The sequence below is a fragment of the Vulpes vulpes genome, chromosome 2 (assembly GCF_048418805.1).
Source record: "Vulpes vulpes isolate BD-2025 chromosome 2, VulVul3, whole genome shotgun sequence".
Classification (NCBI taxonomy): domain Eukaryota; kingdom Metazoa; phylum Chordata; class Mammalia; order Carnivora; family Canidae; genus Vulpes; species Vulpes vulpes.
This window is the reverse complement of record NC_132781.1, coordinates 49,290,870-49,316,601: the sequence shown is the minus strand read 5'-3', so window position 1 is coordinate 49,316,601 and position 25,732 is coordinate 49,290,870. Positions and strand designations below refer to the sequence as shown.

The 25,732-nt window shown below is 55.0% G+C and overlaps 1 protein-coding gene across 1 annotated transcript; it reads right to left on the bottom strand.

Annotated features, from left to right (window-relative positions):
• Nucleotides 1-3,800: 3,800 nt before the first annotated feature.
• UBAC1 (UBA domain containing 1) lies at nucleotides 3,801-24,341 on the bottom strand. Its single transcript, XM_025981943.2, has 10 exons — nucleotides 24,029-24,341; nucleotides 19,513-19,633; nucleotides 18,294-18,367; nucleotides 14,432-14,539; nucleotides 13,206-13,308; nucleotides 12,827-12,935; nucleotides 11,974-12,202; nucleotides 8,973-9,059; nucleotides 8,219-8,357; nucleotides 3,801-4,418 (listed from the first exon to the last, which is right to left on the bottom strand). The coding sequence occupies exons 1-10, from the start codon at nucleotides 24,164-24,166 to the stop codon at nucleotides 4,303-4,305; spliced, it is 1,224 nt and encodes a 407-aa protein (XP_025837728.1). The 5' UTR covers nucleotides 24,167-24,341; the 3' UTR covers nucleotides 3,801-4,302.
• Nucleotides 24,342-25,732: the final 1,391 nt, after the last annotated feature.

Below are 25,732 nucleotides of genomic sequence, written 5' to 3'. Positions count from 1 at the left end.
GTGGGAGGAGTCTTAGAGCAGGTAACATGGGCACATCCCTGACACCTCTGTCCCTCACCCTTGACCTCAGGCTTCTGAGTGTTTCCCCAGGCTTGTGTCCCCACATCCAAGCTCCTGTGCCCTGGCTTTTCACCCATCACGCATCTGGAACCCACTGCATGCCAGAGGTGTGACGCCACACACACTGTGCCCTGGAGCAGATGGCCATTCCTTCCCACCCGCAGGAAATGATGGTCTGCTCCTCGTCCCCCATCAGGGGGCCATCTGCTCTTTCCCTGAGCCCACACAGGCTCCTACACATTTCCCAGAGTACCTCTTGGACCGCCAGGCACTCCCAGCAGCCGACCACCCCATCCTCACACTGCTCCTCCAAGGTGCTGGCCACATGGTGGATGGCTGTAGGCCAGGGAGACCCACACCAGTCCTGTTTCCAGCCACGTGGTGGGAGGGTCAGGGCAATGATCAGGGCTGGCCCTTTCTGGAATACATGACCTGGGGCATGCCCTTTCCTGACGACCCCCAAATGTTCACAAGTGACTTGGGCAGAGTTGCTCACCAGGCAGGCTCCCTTCTGCATGACCTCCGAAATCCTGGAGCCAAATGCTGCTGAGGAGTATGGACGCCAGGGAACCTAGCCCAGCTGGTCAAGCACACACCGTCCACTTCCATGGGCCCACACTGGACTTAATGTAGCTGCTCAGTTCCCAGAGAGAGTGTGCGGTGAGGGCCACTCCGGGGACAATCCAGTAGCATGGGGACCCCAGACCCTTCATTATCTGCTCCTGCTCAGGAAGGATGGCAGATCACAATGGGGCCAACAGGGAGCGGGCCCAGGTGCCGACCTGCAGCACCCACGCCCCTGGTCTGAGCAAAGCAAGGAGACTGGGTTCCCACACAAGCTTCGAAGGCGACTCCTCTCAGGCTGGTTTCCACCCAAAGCTTTGAGGAGACATTGCTCAGGGAACGCACACACATCAGGTGCCAGCACCTTCCACAGCCCCCCACCAGGGAGTCACAAGGAGCACCTCCAGCACTCAAGACTGCAAGGGGGTGGGGTACCCAGGAGGGGTGCGGGGAGGCACAGGTGTGCCCGGTGGATGGAGAGAAACACACCGCACTCATGCACTTCTTGCATTGGGCCCCTTGGCTTGGCTGCCCTGCACCTGGGATATCCAAAAATGTGCAGTGCCTTATCCACTCTGTGCCCACGCAGCTTTCCTCGGCCTGCCAGGCATCACATGGCTAAGGCCCCCTTGGCATCACCTGCCCCTGGAGACCAGCTCTGCCTGGAACCCACTGCTGTTCACATTCTTAGTTCTTGTGGAATCATCTGGAACGTGGTAACCAAGACTGTGGAGAGAAGGCTGTGCTTTGCAGAACCCAGAATGTTATCAAGACCCGGCGCCCCTCTGGAGAGCCCCAGGGTTTAGGTCATGATCCACATTGGCTCTGGTCTGCTGTCCTGAGTGCGCAGCCAGTGAGGGCAGAGTGACAACTCAGGTGTAGGAACCAACGGCCGTGCCTGAGAGTCTAGATGGACGTTTTATTCAAATTACAGCTTTATTTTTCATATTCCTTTTCAAACCAGGCAAGTGATTAGGAGATATTTTCTCCAAATTCCACTGCAGACAGTAAAGCAGGTATTATAAGATATTCATCATAGAGGGAGAAAGAGTCCACCCAGCAGCAAGCAGACTCTCACCAGCACCATAGCACGGCCGACCAGGGACAGGATGGGGACGTTAACAGGTCGGCCACCACTCCCCTTGGACAGAAACCTCCGCCACCAGCCATGCCCTGGACCACAGGGCTCCCCTCAGCCACCTTCCCACCCACCAAGCCGTGCCTGAGACCATGTGAGGCTCCCATGAAGATGGAAAGGCCGCTCCACTGAGCCAGCCCTGGGTCTGCACAGAACACCTCAATACCCCGCAGACGTGCTAGTGACATGCCATGATGTCGTCCTGTGGGTGAATGGGGCAGGCCCTGGACACAGCTACAGCGCAGGTCCTAATCAATCCCAAGGGGTGCAGCCGTCCACACATACCCCTAAAGGACCACCACCCGGGGGGTCAACAGCACAGGGCCCTAAGCAGGGAGGGAAACCTCATGGGACCAGAGCCCCCAGCCACCCAAGAGATGGCACCAAATGCCCAGCTGCCACCCGACCTGAAACCACCTACAATAAGCAACACAGGAATTGTGCCTGGAGGGGGGCTGGTCATCCAGCTGTGAAGGGTACAAGATTTCTTTAGCCAGAACTCAGGCCAGGGCTGCTCTGGCGGTCAGAGGACATGCTCTAAGCCAAGTACTGATGCACTTTCCACACTAAAGAATCTCCCTGACAGTGGATAGAAAAGGTGCACCTGCTGAGTCTGAGACCCCAGTGAAGCTGCCACAGGTCAGTTCCTGACCAGGAACCTGGCTTCTCTGGGGAGTCTGAGAAACGCAGTGTTTCATGCTGGGCTGCAAGCATCAGGGGCACAGAGAGCTGGGCCCCCGGCCAGCCCCCAGCTGTTACTGGAGCAGTTCCACCAGGCAGAGCAGCAAAGAAAAACAAGGACACAAAGTCTAAGAACCATTTGCAGGTGGCCATTCTAAAGACACGACACTACGGACGCCTGGGTGGCTCAGCAGTTGAGCATCTGCCTTCAGCTCAAGGCGTAACCCTGGGGTCCTGGGATTGAGTCCCACATTGGGCTCGCCGCAGGAAGCCTGCTTCTCCCTCTGCCTGTGTCTCTACCTCACTCTGTGTCTCTCATGAACAAGTAATATAAAATCTTATATATATATATATATATATATATATATAAAAGACACAACACTAACCCTAGTAAGAGTGCAAAGCAGATCTCTGGTGCTCTGGACCATTTACAGCTTCAGGAACCATTGAGATGGTCTTAACATGAGGCTCAGAGACGTGAGATTCATGACCTCTAACAATTACTTTTATTATTTCCATCCAGAAGTTTTAAGTCTGAATCTAAAGAACAATGAAAAAAACCCAGATCAATGGAAAGAAACATTTCCTTAACACACTGTGCTGAGCTAACAGGGGAAGGAGCTGAGCCAAGGCTCCCTGCAGTAAGGTGGCCCCCAACCTGCACTTGCCCATGAGGCGATAGCTGAGCATACCTGGTGCCACCCACTGGGTGCTGTTCAGGGGTGTTTCAAGCATGTCTACCTCTGGCACAGGTAGGTGGGGCTACTTCAGCAGGGAAGTTCAGGAAAGCATCTAAGAACTTCTTCAAGCAACAAATAACAAGCAGAGTTGGAAAAAAAAAAAAGGAAAGCTGTAACCCATTTTCTCATTTTTGCAACACAAGTAACGTTTTTCTCCTTTTTAAAGATTTACTTATTATTTTAAAGCAAGAGCCCAAGAGAACCCAAGTGGGAGGAGGCAGGGGGAGAGAGAATTCAGGCAGACTTCCCACTGAGCATGGAGCCGATGATGTGGGATGGCAGGGCTCCATCCTGGGACCCCGAGATCATGACCCATGAGATCATGACCTGAGCCAAAATCAGGAGCCGGAGCTCAACCGACTGGGCCACTCTGGTGCCCCACAAGTAATGTTTAAAGAGGAAATGATGGTAGAGGCTACCCCGCTGGCACCCCGGTTCCACTAGGGAGGCCTGGGGGCGCTCTCCTGACCCCACCACTCCCAAGCCCCCTCAGCTTGGAACGTGGTCTCTGCCCACAGACTGGGTGTGCACAACAGCCAATGTGCCCAGGGAGAGTGGCAAGTGTCAAGAACGCAAATGGGTTCTTCTCTGGCACTAAAATAATACTAAGACAGACAATAGGAAAAAGGGGATTTATTTATTAAAGAAAAATCATCTGTGAGTTCCTCTACTTAAGTTAGTACGGACCTTAACACTTTGGGTTGAAACATGCCTTCTTCCAAGTAACAAGCAGCGCCTACGGGTTGGGTCAAGGAGCGTTTCCAGAGCCCAGAGGGACACTGTGGAGGGAGGTGACCCCTCCTGGAGCGGCCACCACGTCTGTAAACACTGTCAGAGGTTGGATGCGGCCGTGCACACTGCCATCACACAAGTTTTTAAGCAGAAGATCAAAGCGTGAGAAGAGCCCCTGTGCCCCAACAACCCAGGGCGGCATGGAGGGCGAGGTCTAGCAAGCGAGGCCCCTCCAGCCCCACCCTGCCCCCCACTCAGCCCACAGCACCCAGGGGTCTCCATGTTCTTCTGCGACGGGCTGGGGGACAGGAAGAGGACTCCTTGTCTGGATCCGTCCCCAACTCCTGGGACAGGTGCTAGGGCAGCACAGCGGAGCAGCTACCCCACCTATGTGCGGTTCAGGGTCTGGAAGATCCTGGAGATCTGTAGCATGACCGGCCCCGTCTCTGGGTCATTCATCCACTGGGTGCTGTTCAGGGGGTTTTCAAGCATGTCTTCAAATGCTGTGAGGAAAACAGAGCAAGGTCGGCTAACAGACAGCTCCCCACACACAGGAAGCCGGCAGCGATGGCTCCTTCCTAAGAGGGCAAGCCTCACGTCACCAGGGACCACGCAGAAATCCCTCAACGACCCCCCAGCAGCACTGATCTGCTGGCACAGCAGTGCACCCGCAGTCAGAAGACTGTGTCCCCCGCCCTGAGCACATGGTGGTGGCCTGTGTGCTCTCTGGCACACCAATTCTGGAAAGCGATTTGGCAACGGCTATCAGCAATCTTAAAAATAGTCACAGCCTATGAGTCAGTAATTCCGCTTCCAATCCCACTCTGGCAAAATCACCAGACGCAGAAAAGACAGAAAGACATTGCTGCAAATTTAACAATATCTGCCTGGGAAAACCAGAATGTTCAGTCTTAAGGAAATAACTTTAAAAAACATAACAAGGGGTGCCTCGGTGGTGCAGCAGTTGAGCATCTGCCTTTGGCTCAAGGCATGCCCCCCGAGTCCCAAGATCGAGTCCCACATCAGGCTCCCTGCACAGAGCCTGCTTCTCCCTCTTCCTGTGTCTCTGCCCCTCTCTCTGTGTCTCTCATGAATAAATAAAATCCTTAAAAAAAAATTATGAATAAATAAATAAATAACATAACATAACTGAGGGGCACCTGGCCAGCTCAGTCGTCGGAGCAGGCGAAACGCGATCCTGGGGTCATAAGTCCGACCCCCAGACCTGACATAGAGACAACTTAAAAGTAAAATCTTAATAATAAAACAAAAGATAAAAATGTAACTGAGCAGTTCACAACATGAAAACAAATTGTCTACACAGTTGTACAAAACCGCTTCCTCTGGAAACACTGGTGTCTCCTAGCAAAACGCTCTACAATCCAAGCCACAGCCTGGTGAGTTCCCCGGACACAGGGCTGGGCAGCTGGGAAGTCCGTCCTCCAGCAACCCGTGCCCAGCAGCAAGCACGGAGCCCGCCCAGAGCCGCCACAGCCCAGATGCCCTGTGTGTTCGGGCCTCAGCAGCTCTGTGGGGTCACCTGGGATGGTGGCTTAGCAAGAAAGAGGGACTCCTCATATAGGACTGACAGCCCTCCCAGCCCTTAAAACAATCACTGGGTATATCCCGATCAAAACCCTCCAAAAACCAGGTATAAATAACAGTCAGAGACCCCAGAAGAACTAGGGAGAACGGCAGGTCTGGGTAGCGTGGGGGCTCAGTGAGGACAAGGCACATGTCCATCTCCTCCTGGCACAAAGGGAGCAGCTCTGGGAGGAAAGGGCCAAACAGAACCTGAAGTGGCTGCCCGTGAAATGCCACATGGGAGGGTGTCTATCTGGGGGAGGACGATCTTCTGCAGGACTTAAACTTGTGAATTTCAGAAAGAACTGAAGGGCAAATAGTTTGCACATGTGACAAAGGACAGGTGTTGACACATGAGGAGCCATAGGATTGAGTTCGCTTCCGAAGCAGGCAGCAGACGTGCAAGGCTGCATGGGGACGAGATGCCAGCAGCCAGTACAAGCAGTGCAGGTGATAGGGGGAGGGAGGGGAGGCCCATGCTCGGAGCAGGTGGGGGGCATGTCCTCAGGGAGGCCAGCTGTGCCCGAGGCAGGAAGCACACAGAGGGCAGTCACAGTGCTCGGCCCAAGGCCACCAGAGGAAAAGTGACCTGGGTGCCTTGAGTCGGGGGGAGAGTGTGTGCTTCACGACCCATGGCCTCCATACAGGGTAAAAGACCTGCACCCACTAAACTCTCCTGTTTGGAACAGCAAGGCCGAGGGGCAACGGGGCACAGTCTGTGGCTCTGGTCAGGACCTCGGGGTCATGGGATGGAACCTGGCTCAGCGGGGAGTCTGCCTGGGACTCTCCCTCTCCCTCTGCCCCTCCTCACACACACGCACACTCAGCGTCTCTCTAAGATGAATAAACCTCAGAAACAAACAGCCAGGCCAGGAGAACACATCCCAGGTGATGTGCCAGCAGGAAGTGGAATACAGTGGGAGGTGCACAGGCCACACCATCCAAAGGAAACTCGCAACGGGATGGGGCCGGAGGAGATGGGCTGGCTTCTGCATTCCCTCCGCGGCCCAGATCACCTATGCCGACCATTCTGTTTCATCTGAGGGATAAAGCTCACCTTCAACACCCCCATCAGAAAGGTGTGTGCACAAAGCTGAGCCCCACATGGTGGGGGGCAGGCAGAGTGCCCCAGCCCAAGATCCGTGGCCCCCAGCGCCTCCGTGGGCCAGAGCCCCACCAGGCGCTGCCTGGGTGGCACGTGCCCTGCCTGCCTCATTTCAGAAATGTGAGGAAGTCTCCACATGTGCAAATGTGACACCACTAGGCCATCCAGAAAATGGGGAAAGTCGTTCAGTAAAAATGCATGTCTTCGTGATGGCACTCCCTCCATCTAACCAAGCATGTCTTGCAGAAAAGACAAGAAAGCCGACAGCAGAGAATGGCCTTGGGCAAACACTAATGGAAAACCCTTCAGAAGAGGCTGTGGACCTACCCAAGGCAGCATGTTTCTTGCCCCTGTCGGGCCCCCGGGCAACAGAAGAGTGGGGTGCCGAGCAACAGGCCCACGCATCCCGCACAGAGAAGGAAGATAGATACACACACATGCGCGCGCGCGCACGCCACCAAAACCTGGAACCTGCGGACCAAGAGAAAGGCTGGCTCCCTATCCTGCACTGCACACACTCCTGGGTAGGCTATCAATGTCGATGAGGAAAGCAGAATGGACGACACTTCTAGAAACAAAGGAGGATGTGTTCCTCGCCTTGGGCTTCGAGGGTATTCTCAGGTGGATTCACATCACCAATGAAACACGTCACACTTTCAGCTACACTAAGACACATCACAGTGAGTCAGCAAAACACCAGAAATGGGAAAATTATATTCAGAACACAAATAAACTGACAAAGGATCAGCATCTGGCATATGTGATAACTAACAAAAGTAATCCGAAGAAAAAGAGACCAAAAGAGGCCTTTCAGAGCTGAGGTCCTGGTGTAGCTGAAGCTTCCGGAAGGGGCAGGGCTGAGCTTGCAAACACTTGTGCCGACCTGGGAGGCAGGCACCCTCAACAGGCACCCTAGGGAACCATGGGGGCTATGCAGGTGGCTGCAGGCCTGGTGCATCCCTGCAGCCCCACCTGCACATGCCTGCCCCACAGGCACAGCCCGGGGACAGCAGAGCACCAAAGTGGCATGCCCTGACACGGGTACCGCCACATATGCAGCAGACACACATCATGGGAAGCACGAGGTAACAGGGCTCAGGGGACAGATATGAGGGGCAGCAGCTCCCAGGAGCCCAAACAACCACAAGGCTCGCTCCCTGGGCTGTGGGGACAGCAGCACAGCAGGGCAGGCGCCCGGAAGACCAGCAGGGCTGGGAACGCTCCAGGCTTTAGTACCACCTTTGGAAGGTGAAGGTGGCTATCATCAGTCTTACTGTTACAAAAGTTACAAAAATCATTCACACTTCTGTAGACATGTTGTTTCAAGACCACGTGGGGCCAAAGAAATCCCTCCCAACAGGAAGAGCAAGCAAACTCCTGCCACCCACACCATGCTGGCCTGCTGCGGGCCACCCACACCCTCCCAGACCTGGACCAGCCACTCTAACTGGTTCCAGAGCTCATCTGGAGCCGGAGGCTGCCACAGTGCGGGCAGAGCCAGTCACCCCACGGTGACTCAGGCAGGAGTCACGGACAGTGGCGGTAACCCCACTGGGCGGAGGAGCCATCGCTCAGTGACGGCCATGGGGCCTGCCCCTGGGGAACCCCATGTACCTAGTAATGTTTTCGGGTTGGTCAGGCCCAGTTGCACCACCGGGTTATCCAGGATGGCTTGAAAGAGAGGGCTATCAGGGTCGATGCCTTTGTCCAGCTCCTCGGGGGAGGGCTTCCGGTCTCCCAGCAGCCACTCACACTGCAAACGCAAGAGCCACATACTGAGTCACAGCCCCAGTCCCCAGGGCTGCTCCCGGGGTGGGGCCCAGACTAGAGACGTGGACATCAGGGAGGAGTGACACCCGTCTAGCAGACCCTGGCTACACGGTTCAGGCAAGTGGCTGACTTCTTGCTCACTGAACGCAGGTGAGGTAGAACCCACCCAGAGTATCAGAAGGAGAGTGAAGAAATGCTTGGAAGCCCCACGCTGCATCCCCAGGAAGCCTAGAGCCAGTGGAGGCCCAGCCGTGGCGCCGTGTCCCCGCAGTGCAGCACCCCGCAGCCCGCCACCACACCCTCCTGGGCAGCTGTCCATCCGCAAGGCATGTGTCCATGGAATGGGATCTGTCTCCGGGGTAGTTCAACCAAGTCCGTAAACACATCACACACTCGCCCACCAAACATGGACTTTCTTAGAAAGACAAAGGACTTATAAAACACTTGATACCACTGGACCATCTGTCCTCGTTTCACTTGAAAAGCAAACCAATGGGCCATGTGAGAAAAGAGCCAAACACACAGACTATCCTGGTGCAGGTCATGCTGGCGAGGGAGGAGAGCCTCACGGGCGCACGGACTGTGGCCTGGTACTCACGGCGGCATTCTGCTGGTTGTTGTTCACTCTGAGGGCGTCTATCACTTCCTTCTCATCGAAGCCCATCTCCATCAGGGAAATGACAGCCTGAAGGAGAAGCCACAGAGCACTCAGGGCTGTGCGGGCTGAGGACACCCTGCACACCCCGGAGCAGCACAGCTTTGGAGCCAGGCGCATCCTGCACACCGCAACATCCCAGTAGGGGGCTGAGAGGTCAGCACAGGACATCCTGTCGCCCAGTTCTGCTCCCCTACAGCTGCACCAAATTGCTTTGAGTCTCCTGAGCAGCAGAGGGACATAGCCAGGGCCTGGCCGCATCCATGCAGCCAGACCCACGCTCAGATGCTCGCTTACCAATGTGCCACGGGCAGGCCACACCAACATCAGAACCTTTGAGGTTGGTTCCCATGTTTGGACAACACGGTCTCCACAACCACACATGAGCTCGTTGTGGACCGTCTCATGACCCAGAAGGAAAGGTATGAACACCTGAGCATAATGAACATGTAATGATTCTTGGAGGGAGGAATGACCCAATGTTCAATGTTTTGGGGGTGGGGGAAACGTACATCTTCAGGACAAAAATCATATAAGATGATACATCCTTCACCTTACCTTACTCTTTATTTTTTTAATCTTTTTATTATACACTTGAGAAAGAATGAGTACAAGTGGGGAAGGGGCAAGGGGAGGGGGAGAAGCTGACTCTTTGCTGAGCAGGAAGCCCCATGCAGGACTCGATCCCAAGATCCTGAGCTGAAGGGAAATGCTTAACTGCCTGAGCCACCCAGACAGGCACCCCTACTCTTGACTTATATAATCTTTAAAAGGGTTCCTCTTGGGAAAAAAAAAAAAAGATTTCATCAAGTTAACTCTTTAAAGATCAAATCACGCTCTTGAACAAGGTGCCTATCTTCTTCCTGTCTGACCTGCCTGCTGAACTGCTCTACTTCTTTGAGGCGCCTAGGGGTCAGTGCTGGCAGTGACCCGCAGAGCCCCTAGGCCCACACCCCTGCGGCCCTGCTCAGCCTGAACTGGACGTCCCAAGGAGCACTCGGCAGGAAGGAAGTCAGCGGCAGGTGGCAGTCAGGACAGATGTTTCACTGGAGCCAAACGGGGTTCGGTGAGCTCACAAGGCAGCATTTCTACTACGACCCATGTCATGTGCTTTCCTGAACGAGCTCGTAACCCCAGGGCTGGGGGCTCCACCCATGAATGTCGGGAGGACCCACCACACCAGAGCCTGACCTCCAAGTCACAGAAAAAGTCCAGAACCTCCCACTAAATCCAAGGATAGGGTAGTCTTTCCATGAACATCAGTAAAAACTAGCCTCTCATGTCACTCACTTCTACCTCAGCCTGGGGAAGCGATGCCCCAGGACTTCTACACAGTGACCGCAAGGATACGCCCGCACTATCCTGCCAGGGGTCTGCGCACTCACTGCCCTGCCCACTGCACTTCGCTGCCCGCCCACAGCTGGCACTGGCATGGCAGTGCAGGTGTTGGGGGTGGGGATAATAGCAAAGTCTGTCGTCTCAAGTGCAACAGAGTCCACCCGGGGTAGTTCAACCTTCTCTCCGATCCAGGCTTCCCGGGAGCCACACTAACACTCCAGTCCTTATGGACTCTTCTCTCCAACGGTGTAGGACCAAAGGGTGGGAGAGTGTGCCACCCTGGCCCAGCCTCAACAGCCTTTCATAACAATCGTCACAGAACCTGTACCACAAAGAGGCCATGGTGTAAGGCCCGGCCTGAGTGCACGTCTGCGAAGAGAGCACATGGACACCACCGAGGTGGTGACAGGGCTGATGACGACATGGGAGCACCCTCAGTTGGGAAGCCCAGGACCCAGCAGCTACTGCTAAGCAGGACACTTCCAGATGGCACTGCTGAGCTCACCAGTGAGCAAAGAACAGCAACCTGGCCTGACAAATGGTGTGCCCTGGGAGGGGGCAGCAGCCACCAGCAGGGCCTACGGGCTGGGGTCTAGCGGCCACACCCAGACAGGACGTGGGCCTTGGGTCCCTATGAGATGAGGACCTGGAGCTCAGAAGCAGGACGCTGCCAAGGGTGTACACCCCCAGAGGGAAGAGGAGCTAGAAGAGCACTGGCCCCTGTGCAGGGAAGCGCCAACCCCAAAGCCACGGCCTATACTACACGTGTGGCCTAGGAGTCCTGCCTGTGTGATTAATGGGAAACCTGGCCCCAGAGGGACATGCCACTCAGCCCATGGAAACGGCCTCAGAATCACCCACGGCAGGCATCCCACAGCCCAGCCACATGGGATTCCCACAGAAACACAAGTCCACAGTGAGCCACTCTGACAGCACTGTGCCCCAAGCAGAATCACAAGACCGGGTGGACTCAGGTCTAATGCCTGGAGCTCACTGATCTATAACCTGAAAGAAAACCGCAGGCTCAGAGCAGAGAAAACATCCAAGAGGAAACCAGGAGCCTAGGATAAGAACAGAACAGTGGAGAACATACAGCCACGGAAGCATCAGGAGTGAAGTAATGGCAAAGGGGCAACCAGATATGGTACAGCAATGTCAGCCACCCAAACACAGCCAGAGCTGGCCAACCCCAGATCCCCAGATGCTGCAGACACCACGGTCACCAGATGGCCAGAGCCTGACCAGCCTCCCCATGCACAGGCAATCCTGTGCACCCTATCTCCCGATCTCTAGGGGTGTCCCCACCCATGCCCACGGCTTGCCAACAGTGGCAATGTGGCCGGCATCCTACTAGGAGTTTTCAGGAGATGACAAACTATAAACCAATTATTCCAATTATTCGGCCAAATGAGCCAATTATTCGGAGGAAAAGCAGCCACCTGGATCCGTGAGGACAACTTAAAACTGAATGTGGGCCAGTCTGTAAGCCCCTCACCCAGCTTTACTCTCTCCAGGGCCAGGGCTGGTTCTAGCTCCTTCCACTTGGTGTAGCGCCACAGAGAAACCACAACCCCACCCGGCTGCCCCAGGGCTGCAGAACACATACCCGAGCATCAGGTCGAAACTCCCTTTTCCTCCGGATCTTCTTGAAGATCTCCGTTAGCTCATCTCTGGGCTCCTCATCTTCCGTGCTAGTCCCTGCAGCCTCAGGGGCAGCCTCGGGAGCGGCCTCAGCCCGCGCCCCTCCCGGTGAGGCCTGGCCCGGAAGAGGCGAGTCAATGGTTGGGTCTTCTGCGTGCTCTATTAACCACTCCATGGCTTGAGGTACCGACATGCTGAAAGGCAACGGGAGACTCCTTCCAGCACCCCCAGCCGGTTAGAGGGCCTCCTTGACACCCCCAGGGACAGCCTCTCTGGTGCCCCTCATCATGAGAATCTCAGTACAGAAGGGTCTAAAGCTCCAGGCCCAGCCCCAAACCGCCCCAAGACCCTGGTCAGAGCATGGGGAACCTGCCTGTGAGGTATACGTTAAGGGCCTAGCTCCATGGCAAAGAGCAGCACAGCCCATGGACCGTCTTCTGGGTACAAGTCGCTTATGTTGGGTATAAGTGCAGATGCAAAAGCAAGTGGCTTCGGTCAGGCAAGCACGAGAGGCTGCTGAGGGGGACACTGCACACACCTTCAGCCACCACATCCCTGCCAGGCATAGGCTTCAACATGGTGCTTGCACATGACAGCCCAGGAAGGACCCACAGGACAGCCTGCCCCCGGCACGTTTCGAGCAAAGGCCAGTCCATCTCCACTGTCCTAAGATGCTTCGAGATGTCCCAGCTACTTCTGGGACGTATGTTTAAAGTCTCTTTTAAAAATGGTTCAATCTAAAAGTAGGAGACCAAGGACATCACCCTGGGGGGGCTGCCAAGCATCAGCACCAAGAGGAGGAAGTGGCCCAGACGTACTGATTTAGCCGGAGGGCCTTGGCGGCCCTGCTCTCCGGGAAGCCCATCTCCGTGAGTTGCCGCAGGGCGGCCTCGTCCACTCTCCCATCCTCCTCCTCGTCCAGCATCGCTGAGGGCAAGAGACAGGGCCACCTGTGAGGGTCAGGCCAGCGTGAGGGCTGCCCCCCCCCCACCACGGAGCCCAAGAACCCCACCTGTGTGCCAAACTCCCTAAACTTCAGCAAATCTACACAGAACCTTCAGCCGGCATGCTGAACAGGAGCCCCACATCCACAGAAAGGACTGACGCTAGGCCCGTGGGCCACTGATACAGCTTCTGAGGCCAGGCAAGCAGTGGAGTCTGGACACAGGACCCAGTCAACCTGGAGCCTGCTCGTACCATTTGCCTTCTTGAACAATTCAACGGCATCTGGGTTCAGCGCTAACAACTTCTGAGCCACCTCAATGAGAGACACCAGGATTCTCCGGAGTTCTGTCTGGAACTGCAGGGAAAGAAAAAAGGCTCTTCCTTCTCCAAGTGCCCAAGAGACCTACCTAGGTGTATAATCACACTCCTGGGCCCTACAGCTCCGTATCTGTGAGTCCAAACTATGCCACTATTGGTTCCAGAATGTGGAGACCAACAGAGAAAGAAGGAAGTGAGACCACAGAGCGACAGGAGAGCTCTGCGCCTGGCGGGGAGGAGAGGCCTCGCTGGCACAAATGGGCTGTGCACATGGCTTCTTACCTGGCAACACCGAGAAACATCTGGAGACACTGCTCAGGCCTTAGCCCAACACAGAAAGTGCCAGCCTGCTACATAAGCAAAAGAGATCAACCTGATTGGATGGGCTTCCCAGACCCGGGCCTCCAAATCTCACCTGGCCAGAGGCTGACTGGCACAGCAGCGTCGGCTGCAGCTAACTGGCCCCTAACAAGGAAGAAGGCTGCTGGGAATGCAATCAGAAACCCTATGGACTGGTCCCCGGTCCCATGGGCAAGACTGGTTAGCCGCTCCTCTTTCCTGCACACAGGATTCTGATACGATGTGAGACACTGCATGGGGCAAAGCCACATGTGAACCAGGGATGAGTTTCAGAGCTGGACGCCCTGGTCAATAAGGAACTCTTTGCTGCTAAGAGCAGTGCTCAGGGTGGCCCTCTCAGATTAGGTAGCCACGCTGTCCAAGTCCTGCACAATGTGGATGTACCCCAAGTTCTGGGCCAGTCCATAGGATACTGGACACACTCTGCTTTTTTAACTTAGAACTTTCCAATCCAAAATCCAAAAATCCAAAATCTGGACCCAAAGTCCAGATTCTATCTATAAGTTTTTGCCAAAATTAGAGCAAAATTCTGATATTCTCCCAGTAGGATCTGTCTTTTCAGTTCTGCCTTCCGATGTCTTTTTAAATTTTTTGTTTTGAAATAATTCTAGGTTTATGGAGAAGTTACAAAAATGTACACAGAGCTCCCGTCAGCCCTTTCCTCCCACTTCCCCAAGTACCGTCAAGAGCCTGTGTGGCCCCCAAGCAGGTGTAATGAGCATGCAGTGCGGCCACAACAAGCACTCACGTCTCTCTCTCTCTCTCTCTCTCTCTTTTTTTTTTTTTTTTTTAGCACTCACGTCTCTGATGTTGGTCTGGACCTCAGCCCGGTCCATGTTGTAGGATGGCAAGTTGGCAGTTGCTCGGAAGATAGCATCTCTATCTGGGGCTTTCTGGTCTTGTTTTTTCTACACAGAAAAGTAATTAGAAAGTCAGAAATGGGGGCACCTGAGGGGCTCTGTTGGTGGAGAGTCTGCCTTTTTTTTTTTTTTTTTTTTTGAGAGTCTGCCTTTAGCTCAGGTCGTGATCTCTGGGTCCTGGGATTGAGTCCTGCATCGGGCTCCCTGCTCAGCAGAGAGCCTGGCACTTCCTCTCCCTCTGCCGCTCCCCCTGCGGTGTGCTCTCTCCCTCTCTAATAAATAAAATCTTAAAAAATAATAAAATAAAGTCAGAAACGAATATGGAAAGAATCACTCTCCGTGGGCAGCAGAGGGTCCCTGCAGGTTCTGTGCACACCTTTGGGGACAGAAGACATGCTCACTGGAGACACAATTCATGCCTGTCATAACCAGAGGGTGGCAGGGCAGCAGAGAAGACAGATACGGTCCCTGTGGCCACAGAGAGACTGTCCCACATGAGCTGGGCTGTACAGGGGAGCAGGAATGCACACTCACCCCAGCTGCTCCTGGAAACCCTGCCACAACAGCACATCCGTGTTAGACGGTCAAGAGGATGGGAGAGATGGAGACCATTCTTCCAAGATAGAAAACAGAAAGGAGAGGGGGGGTGGTTAGCAAAGACCACAGAGCAGAAGCCCAACCAGGAACAAGGCCAGGCCAACTCCAGGCCGACACCAGAGCCCGAAGAAAGCGTGCCAGGTTGGCAGTGAGCAGCTGGAGCCAAAAACAGCACTCCATCATCACCCTGTGCAGCCAGCAGTCACCCAGGGGGAGCAGACTTGGGGAGATGGGAGCCTGGGCTCTGCTGCAGGAAAAGGAGGCACCAGGTTAATACTTGACAAGACCCAGCACCACCACCCCGCTCCCCGCCCTGGCTCGGCCACTGCCGGCTTCAAGGACACTGGGCAGGAGACACACCACTGTGAGGAGGGGGGAGCAGAGGCTGGGTCTGCCCCACAGGGAAGCCCAGCAGCAGGCATGTCCCACTGAGCAGCCAGTGAGCCCCCCATGCCTCCTATTAAAAAAGCTGCCAAAGAAAGCCAGGTATGTGCGGAAAGCCTGCAACACGAGAGACAGAGACTAAAATGAAAACGGAAAAAATAAAGAAGCATGAAAGAGAGAAGGAAAAGGATTTCCAAAAAAAAGAAAAAGATTTCATAGCAGAAAACCTTCAGAGGACCACAGCAGGATGCTACCATCATTGGAGGACAAGTCCCCAACTGGGAAATGTAAAATATCTCAGCCAGGTAACAGTCCAGAGCATAGTTAGAGGATAATGTCCAGGAAACCTCCCTAAAGGCAGGTCCGGCATCCAACAGGAACTCCAGAAAGAGGGAAGAGAACATGTAGAGAGAACATTCTCCAAAAACAATCCAGAAAAACCTCCAGAATAAAAACACACCTCTCCAGACTCCACGTGCCAGGCACAGCAGAGGGGAAAGACCTACATCCATGGAAATCATGAAATCCCCAAGATGCTGGAAGACCCTGGAGGGAGGGAGGAAGGGGGGCAGAGCACACACAAAAGATGAGTCAGGGCTGACCAGCACCAGCCACATGGACACCTGGAGACGGAGACCTACACTCCCATGTGCACACACACAGCTGGTGCTCACCGACAGCCACTCAGTGCTGCAGTGCACGGCCTCAAGATTCCCTTCCCTTTCTAGATGCTAGAAGCCAGGCTGCACCAGACCAAGGGAACAAGTCAACAGCAAGGTACTGGATTCTGCAGGCAGAATTCAAAGATGGCCCTAAGTCCTGCCATCACACTTGCACAATCCCAGAACCCATGAGCAGGACGGCTGCACCCTGGGGGTAAGGTCACGCTGTGGCACAGCCAACTTTAAGGAAATGACCCTCCTTGGTAGGCTTGACCTAAGCAAGCAAGCCATGAGAAAGGACAGGGCTTTTTCTGACTAGAGATTCAACACATGAGAAATTCTGTTGTTGGCTCTGCAGATGCAGGGGACCACGTGCTCAAAGTGCCTCGGTTGACAGAGCAAGGCAATGGGACCTGGGCCCCTTGGCGGTAGCAACTGCCAACCGCCTGAAGGAACGCAACACAGATCCCTCCCCAGAGCCTCCATGGAGGAACGCAGTTTAGCCGCACCTGGATTTGAACCCCAGAGCCTAAGCGTAGGGCCCAACTGAGCCCATCCCAACGGCTGACCTATAGACCTAGGAGCTGCATGCGGTCTGAGGCTGATGAATCTGTGGTAACATGACAGGTGGCAACAGGAAGTGCGCAGATACAAGAGACTCAGAAGCTCTAACACAGGAGTGAGGTGGGAAGGCCCAGGATGCAAGACAGGCCTGAAGGCAACTGAGGCAGAGAGATGGGGCCGTAAGGAGCTGGAGGGAGGTCTCCAGGATGGCAGGGACTGGCAGACGGCCTCATACACATGACCGTGCTTTCAGAAGGATTTATTAATCCTGGCAAAGAACTTGAAAAAATTAGTGATAAGCCTATAGAAAACCAAAGGACAAGGCAAGTCATCGACTCCAGGGGAAACGAAGTTGTATGAGAAAGGACAGATACCCTCAGCACCCCTCACTCAGTACTCCTCACTCCTGATAGAATACAGGGCATGCATGCTACCATGGGGGGAAACCCTAGATAGTCAACCAGTGTTCAGATCTAACTCTCCAAACATCAAGGAGCCAGGGAATCTAAAACTGATATTCTAAAAAATAGCCAATTTTGGGTGTGGTTTGGAAATCAGGAAGAGAATTCCTGAAGGAATGGCCAAAAGAACTACCAGAGGTCTCCTTTAGGGTGCTTGACACAGGAGGGAGGAAGATGCTTTTATTGAGATATAATGTTATTTGACTTCATAAATGTCTGTTATTTTCACTTAAAATTAATATTAATTTACAAAAATAGACATTAACATCTTACAATGTTTCATTCTGCAAATACACGCACATAAAAGGTGACCTGCCAAGTGAGGTCCACAGTGGGCTGTGAGGCACCTGGAGCTGCTGGGGCGGTGGGAATGTCATCATCTACACTGGTTACCCGTGGCCAACACCGTAACCTGGGAGCTGCAGTCTGCATGGGCAGTTCTCCGGGTGGGGCAGGGGCAGGCCCAGATCTGTCTCCTAGAGATGGGCTGAGCCTGCTGACCACGTGTGGCCACAGATAAGAGGGGCAAGCGAAGCTGAAGGCCTCCTCCTGCATGCCTGCCCCAAAGGAGGCCCTCAGATAGTTCACCCTGCCAGAAGCCAGGGGCCCACAAGAAGTCTGGCCTGCTTTCTCCAGGCTGAGCACTCTCCCCAGCATTTCAAAGCATGAATAAGAAACTCTACCCCCTGAGAGAAGCAAAGAAAAACTGTGAAAATTAGCATGGCTGCCCCTTTAAAACAGCACTGCTTTGCCCCTGGGAGCAGGTATGCACACACCTGCACTCTCAGGAGGGGCCTTCAGGGCCACCCACCACCCCCTCCCTGTCCTGTGGGTGCAGGCCTCCCCCGATGAGAGGAGGGACGGCACAGGGGCAGGTGTGACAGCATCTCAGGAGTTAAACCCCCTTGAGAACGTGTCAGACTGGCAGCCTGAGGAGCTCAGCATGGGGGATCCCCCATGTGCCGGCCACATGACCAGCAACCAGGAGGGGCTCAGCCACCATGGAAAGCCCCCGTGGTGGGGACTGTGGGCCCTGCTGGATCTAGGAACAACTCGTACCCAGAACGTGTCTTTCTCACAGGCTGGAGTGTGGGAGACTAACAAAGACTCTCAGCTCCAAACTCTGAAACTTACCTTCTCTTCTGCTGAGACGTCAGCCATCTTAGGAAGCGGAGTTGGAGCACGCTTCTTTATCAACAATAAGACATCTAGAAAAAAAACACATTTATCAGGCTGCTTATTGTTTTCATCCAGAAGACGGCAGAATGGGCATGAGAGGGGGCACCTGAGTGGCTCAGTGGTTGAGCATCCGCCTTTGGCTCAGGGTGTGATCCTGGGGTCCTGGGATCAAGTCCCACATTGGGCTACCCAAAGGGAGCCTGCTTCTCTCCTTCTGCCTGTGTCTCTGCCTCTCTCTGTGTGTCTCACATGAATAAATAAAATCTTTAAGAAAAAAAAAAAAAGAATGGCCGCAAGAAGACCCAAGGACAGAGGAGCAGAGCACTCCTCCCACCCCAATGCCTACACCAGGGCTCACATAAGCCCTGCTTCCCCGCTTTCCTGCCCGCACGTCCCTACTCATGTATAGGTTCCGGGGCGCGGCAAGAACCTGCCTTGGGTCATAGAGGTGACCGGTGGCCCAGTAGGCTCACACAGCACAGCCCTGATAACCATGCCAAGAACTGGTGGAAATCTTGCAAAATGTCCTCATTTCAATGGCCTCAGTTTCCTGAGGTTAGAGAGTTGGTCTCAACCCTCAGAGCTGAATACCCAGTGTGTGGCGAGGACATGTGTGCAAGGTTGACCAGCTCCCACCTGACTATGGGCTGACCTCCATGCTCGATGGAAGCCTATAGACAGTATTTTCAAAAGAGATTTAAGAGAATCCCAGAATTAAAATCATCCTTTAAATGACACAGAGAAAACCAAAGGTTTCTCCCCCAAATACCTCCAGGCACAAACTCTAAGCAACTAAATGGAAGTGCACAGAATAAGAGTATCTTCCTAGGACATCTGAAACAATTGCCATAATTGTACTTTTCAACCCAAAATAAAGCCTGCAGCAGCTCTGGAGGCCTTGGTTTTGCTCTGAAACAGAATTAAAAATAAAGTTCACATCTGGTTTCTCAGATGGATGCTGCTTGTCCAATTTCGGTTTGTGCTGTTTTTCACAAACAGCCCATAATGCATACTTTGTTTTAACGAAAGAAGAATAAAACCATTTTAGCTGACCCAGTTTCCCCGCTTGGCCCCAGCTTAGAGCACACACTTGGATGCCAAGGGCACCTCTGCCTCTCAGTCCCCTGCTCCCAGCGGCACCATGGCTACCACCACTGCCCTGTGAGGCCCCTACCTTGGTCTTGGATGTTCTCTTCCAAGATTGTTTTGGCATCATTCAGCACCCTCTCTGAAGCAGCATGTATCAATTTGTGATGGGTCACACTTTTGGGGTCTTCTAAGCTCCCATGGGCACACTGGTAGGGAAAAAAAATCATATATTTCAAGATAGAAAATAAATCATCACACTAATGATATTAGGACTTGGCACCCCAAGCCACACTAGGCATTTACTGGTTACCAGCTAAAAAAATCAAAGCACAGATGAGGGGCATCTGGTTGGCTCAGTCAGTTAAGCACCTGCCTTGGCTCAGGTCGTGATCACAAGGTCCTGAGATTGAGCCCCTGCTCACTGGGAAGCCTGCTTCTCCCTCTGCTCCTCCTCCCTGCTCATGCCCTCTCTCTCTCTCTCAAATAAATACAATCTTTAAAAAATAAATAAAACACAAATGGAGTCAGAGAATTCCTATGAATGGAGAAAGCCAAACAAAATACCACAACACCTGATCCCCTAGGGCAGTGATCTGTCCACCAACCCACTAAGTATTCCTGAAATAGGTTCACAACTTGACATAAAATACCCTGCTGGTAATTAGTGGCAACCTGAATTGCCTCCTTAGTCTAGAGAGATCTAGAGACTCATTATAAAATGGAAACAGCAGGTCCACTGTTCCCTGAACACCTAAAGATCTTAAGTATGATCTGTCCACTTTTTCTCTCTTGCCAATACACAAAGGCGCTGAGAGAAGCTAGTCCACAGAGAGCCAGAAACAGGGGCCTGAGCACTTCAACACCTGCACAAGCCCATGAGCAGAACAACTGGCCTTCAATAAGCCCTTGGCTCCCCAAGCGACTGCCACACAGACCCGGATGCCAGCTGCAGGTGCTGCTGGCAGGGCCCCTCCTGGGAGTCCAAGGGGGCTGACTAGCATGTGGTTACAGCTCACTGGCCAGGGCCCAGAAACCCCAGAATGTGGCTCCGGGGTGGGGGATGCTGATGTCCAGGCTGGAGGGGTTTGCAGCAACACCTGGACCGTGAAGGTTGCCACATATCCCCATAACCTAGCAGGGCTGCAGGGGGCAAAGGTGGAATCCAGGCCACAGGAAGGTGCGCTCCCTACCTTTTATGACAGCAGATACCGGCCCCCCCCGCCCCCTCCCGCCAATCGTCAATCGTCTTAAATTCAACACTGGCTCTGCTCCCAGAATTACTCAGTGTGCTTCTTCTAATTCTGAAATTTGCAGGCTAGTTGATTTGACAAGTTCAGAATACAGTCTATGAAACACAATTTTCCAAAACAATCCTCATATGGTTCCTGAAAAAAAAAAAAAAACTGTACTCTGCAGCATGTCAACACCGTGCCAGGAGCACAACGCAAGCATGAGTCATCCATACTGTGCACAATTACTTCATTCTGTGTCTTTGTTCTCAGCAGAAGCACTCTGAGCATGCTAAAATACGGCAGCGAAACAGCCCCAACAAAGCCCATCACCAGGGCGGGGAGGCTCTGACCCCTCCTGAACCTGCTTCCTTCCCAGAAGAGCCAGGAGGTGGTTCCTCTCACACTTGATATCATGTGTCGTCCAAAGACACACTGTCATATGATCTAAGAAATGTGAACGGCCATATTAACAGGTGCCACGTTACATAGCAGCAATTTCATGAAAGATCCCAATTTATATAAAAACCCAAAAAGAGGGGATCCCTGGGTGGCTCTGTGGTTAAGTGCCGCCTTCGTCCCAGGGCATGATCCTGGAGTCTGGGGATCAAGTCCCACATCTGGCTCCCTGCATGGAGCCTGCTTTTCCCTCTGCCTGTGTCTCTGCCTCTCTCTGTGTGTCTCATGAATAAATAAAATCTTTAAAAATAAATAAGTAAATACCGAAAAAGAGAAAATAAACAGTGACAATCCATGTCTCTAAGAGTTATAAAAATAATACCACTCATTAATAAAGCAACAAACTCCCCAGAGGACCGTGGAAATGGGGTGGAGGGGGTGGGGAAGAAATCCACACTGTCCCCTTCGTGGAAGAAGGGAAAATTCCTGCCAGCTCGAGCATGCACCAGGGCAAAGCAAGGAGGAGGAACAGAAGCCCGGGCACGCAGTGAGCCTCACTGCCGGCAGTAGCGGGACATACAGGGGATGGTTTCCAGGGTGACATTCAAGTATACAACTTGAGAATTCTCTTTCCTAACTAATGCATTCTGGCTGCCTACAGAAGCACAGGCACAGACGTGGGAATACTTGCTGACAACTCAGCTCTCGGGTCCTGTGATTTATGCCGCTCCTCCACACCTGGAAAGACTGCAGAGTGGAATAAAATCTCAATTTAAAGGAGGATAGTGCCAGAAAAATCCCAAACGACACACCTCAATCCCGACTGGAATAATAAATATCAGGTACATAATAATTAGCATCTTATTCAAATTGGCTGCCTAATGAACCCCAAGAGCTCCTGAAATTCATTAGCAAGCATCTGCAGATCAGTCAAACAGTTCTCATTTCCTGCTCCCCTTCATAAAATAATATTATGATAGCTATGTAAATGAGTGAGTTAAGCTAAATGCCATCCCAATTTACCCCCTGACTTCTCCCTCCCTGACTCAGCAGGTGTCAGGCCAGGTCCACGCAGTCCCAGATTGACACTCCATCTCCATGTATTCCATTAATCCACACGTTTGTTTGGGGCCTGCAGGGAGCCTGGCTCTAGACATGCAAACACAGGCCCAGCCCTTGGCGGCCCTCGAGGAGCTTCTGTCCTTGATGGGCCAGACAGGAAGGGGACACAGCGACTCCAGTTGTTTTTTTTTTTTTTAAATGTACATCACTAGACCAGCACTGGTATGCATCTCTAACAGCCTGGATGCACGGGGAGCCCCCCTAACAGCCTGGACACTAGGGGAGGCCCCCAACACCCTGGATGCTCAGGGAGGCCCCCAACAGCCTGGATGTTCAAGGAGGCCCCCCCCCGCAACAGCCTGGACGTTCAAGGAGGCACCCCACAACAGCCTGGACGCTCAGGGAGGCCCCGTCACAGCCTGGATGCTCAGGGAGGCCCCCAACAGCCTGGACGCTCAGGGAGGCCCCCAACAGCCTGGACGCTCAGGGAGGCCCGCAACAGCCTGGACGCTCAGGGAAGGCCCCCAACAGCCTGGATGCTCGGGGAGGCTGCACAACAGCCTGGACGCTCGGGGAGGCTGCACAACAGCCTGGACGCTCGGGGAGGCCCCCAACAGCCCGGACGCTCAGGGAGGCCCCCAACAGCCTGGACGCTCAGGGAGGCTGCACAACAGCCTGGACGCTCAAGGAGGCCCCCAACAGCCTGGACGCTCAGGGAGGCCCCCAACAGCCTGGAGCTCGGGGAGGCCCCCAACAGCCTGGACGTTCAGGGAGGCCCCCTCACAGCCTGGACGTTCAGGGAGGCCCCTCACAGCCTGGAGCTCGGGGAGGCCCCCAACAGCCTGGACGCTCACGGAGGCCCCGTCACAGCCTGGACGCTCAGGGAGGCCCCCAACATCCAGGACACTCGGGAGGCCCCCAACAGCCTGGACGCTCAGAGAGGTCCTCCCAACAGCCTGGATGCTCAGGGAGTCCGCTGCCGGCTGGCTGGGTGCTGTCCTGGGGGTTTTGGACCTGAGGAAAGCAGTGACACAAGACAGCCTGCCTGAGGGTGTGAGCCCGGAGCCCCCTCCTCCTTGACGTGAGGCCAAGACAGCGGCAGCTGCCTGATGTCCAGCACGTTCCAGAAGGGAGCTTGCACTGGCCACCAGAACGCTCTTTGGCCTGCAGTGGACGGTTACACAACGACTCCTCAGAACCATACTCAACGGCCCAAACGATCTCCGTGGGTAGTTACTACCATAACCTGGAGTTCACCCTTGGAGCAGACGCTTCCTTTAACAAAACACCTGTCAGCCGTACAACTACAAAACTCAGCATGTGGAACCCGCACTAAAAGGCTGACAAGAACACTGCATGGCGCCAGGTGCAGTTCCCTTCGGGAGCCAGAGTCCCAAGGGCCACTTCCCCGCCCCGTTGAAAAGTTTCCGGAGATTAAGCCAAGGAACTAGCTCCAAAAGGGAGCAACCCACGGAGCTACCCCAACGAGGCGCCTTCCCCACGAATAAACCCTGAAAGGCGGCGGCCTCCCAGGCAGCGGGCAGGCCCCGGCCAGTGCGCCCCGCTCGGTGGCCGCCCCCGAGAGGCCGAGCGAGCGGCCCGCCCCGGCCCCGACAGCAGGCCAGCGGGCAGCCCCAGACGGCCGGCCTGAGCCGACAGGCCCCTCTCTGCGCCCCGGGCGCCCATCCCCCGCCCTCCAGGGCCTCGCCCCCAGGGCCTCGCCCCCAGGGCCGGCCCGCGCAGCTGCTGGAAGGCCACGAGGCTGCCCCGCGCGGCGCCTTCGCGGCCCCTGCCCCAGTTTCCCGGCCTGCCCCACCTCCTCAGGCTGCTGCGGGAGCTCACGACCCGGGAGCGCGTGTGGAGGGGGGCGGGGGGCGGAGGGGCCGGCCTGGGGCCGCCGCACGGCCTTACGTGCTTGAGGCAGCGCTCCTTGAGCTTCTCCACCGACGTGTCCTCGGTCGCCTCCTCCAGCCACTCGGCGCCGTCGGACGCGCAGATGTGCAGCCGCAGCACCTTGCCCGCGAAGATCTTCTCCTCCTGCACGAACATCGCGCCGCCGCCTCCGGGCCTGCGCCCGCCGCCCGGGCCGTGAAGGTCACCGGGGCGGGGCCAGGCCGCCCGCGCGCTCCCTCGCTGGCCGCCGCCGCCCCGCCCCGGCTCCCCTAGGCCAGCCGCCCGACACTTGCCGCGGGCCGAGCGGTAGCCTGGCTCCCGCCGCCGGGCTGCCGGGGGCGCGCTGCCTTCGCCGCGCCGGAAGTGCGTCACAGCGCGCCCGGAGCATGCCGGGAGATGTGGTTCTCCGGCGGCCTCGGCGCACCCGCCGCCGCGCCGGAATGCGTCACAGGGAGAGCCCGGAGGCACGGCGGGAGCTGTAGTTCTCTTGCTGCGCCCTCCATCCCGCCCCTGCTCCGGTCCGCTGGCACGCGGGACCCTTGGGTTTGGAGGTCCGTTCTGAGACGGGCTCTAAGTGTGAAATACGCGGCAGGTCTCCAAGACAAATGCTCGATGTTGTCTTTATATTGATTATATCTTGAAATAACTGCCTGGGTGTACGGGGTTCGGTAAGGAGTATTGAAATTGAGCTCCCTGCGGCTGCTTACTGCTCACAGAACTGCCTACGGGAAAAGTTTCCATCGCACACGTGGCAGCTGCCGCGCCTCTTTTGGACCGCATGCTCTGGAGCAATGTCTCCGGGTTGTCCGCTAGCCCCGGGGCAGCAGCACCTGGGGACTTGTGAGCCAGGCGCGGGCTCCCCCCACCCACCTTGCCCGAACCTCCCGCGCCAGAGGCTCCAGCGGTCACTCGGGGCACTGTGGCACCTGGGGGGTGGGGGGGGGGGGAGCGGTGAGCTCTGCACGTGTTTCCTGTGAGGTTGACAGGTCTGGAAGCGCCCCTGGGGCCAGACCTGACCAGGTGCTTGATCTGCAGCTGCTCACTCCTTTCATCCTCCATCCAAAAATCCTTTACCAGCAGAGACGCCCCGGCCCAGCTCAAGGGGCTGGAAGTCCGTCCCCTTTGGGTGTTTACTGTCCCCATGCTGCTTTGTGCACGTGCCCCAGTGCCCCCCAGGATCATTCTGATGGTGTCTGAATCTCGACTGTCCAGTCCAGTGTTTAGTAACCGCTCCATGAGTCAGACCCTCCACTACCTGCCAGGCACACAGGAGTAATTAAGGCCAGAGACAGGAATTCGGCCCCGGGGAGAGGCATCCTAGTACTGGGGTGGAAGAGCTGCCAGCTACGCAGACATGGTCTTACAGGACAGAAGGACACCTGGGCAAGCAGAGCCAGAAAGGACGGGGCAACAGGGGAACTTATGGGACCTGGTGATCTAGGAGCGTTGAGGACGAGGAGTGGAGTGAGGGTGAAAGGAAGACACAGTATCTCAGCTCAGCTGGGACAAGGCGGTGGCCAGGGGAGGGAAGGAAGCTGGGGGCGCCCGGTGGGGTCAGGACACAGCAAGTGGACCTCATCAGAGGCTGTGAGAACTGCAGCGTGGATGGTGGGGACTCTGGTGGGGGCAGGGAGGAGCCAGACTGGCTGCGGGAGGAAGCCAGGAAGCTCCTGTGTCCTTCCAAAGGTGATGCAAAGTGAGGATAGTAGGGGCAATGAGGAC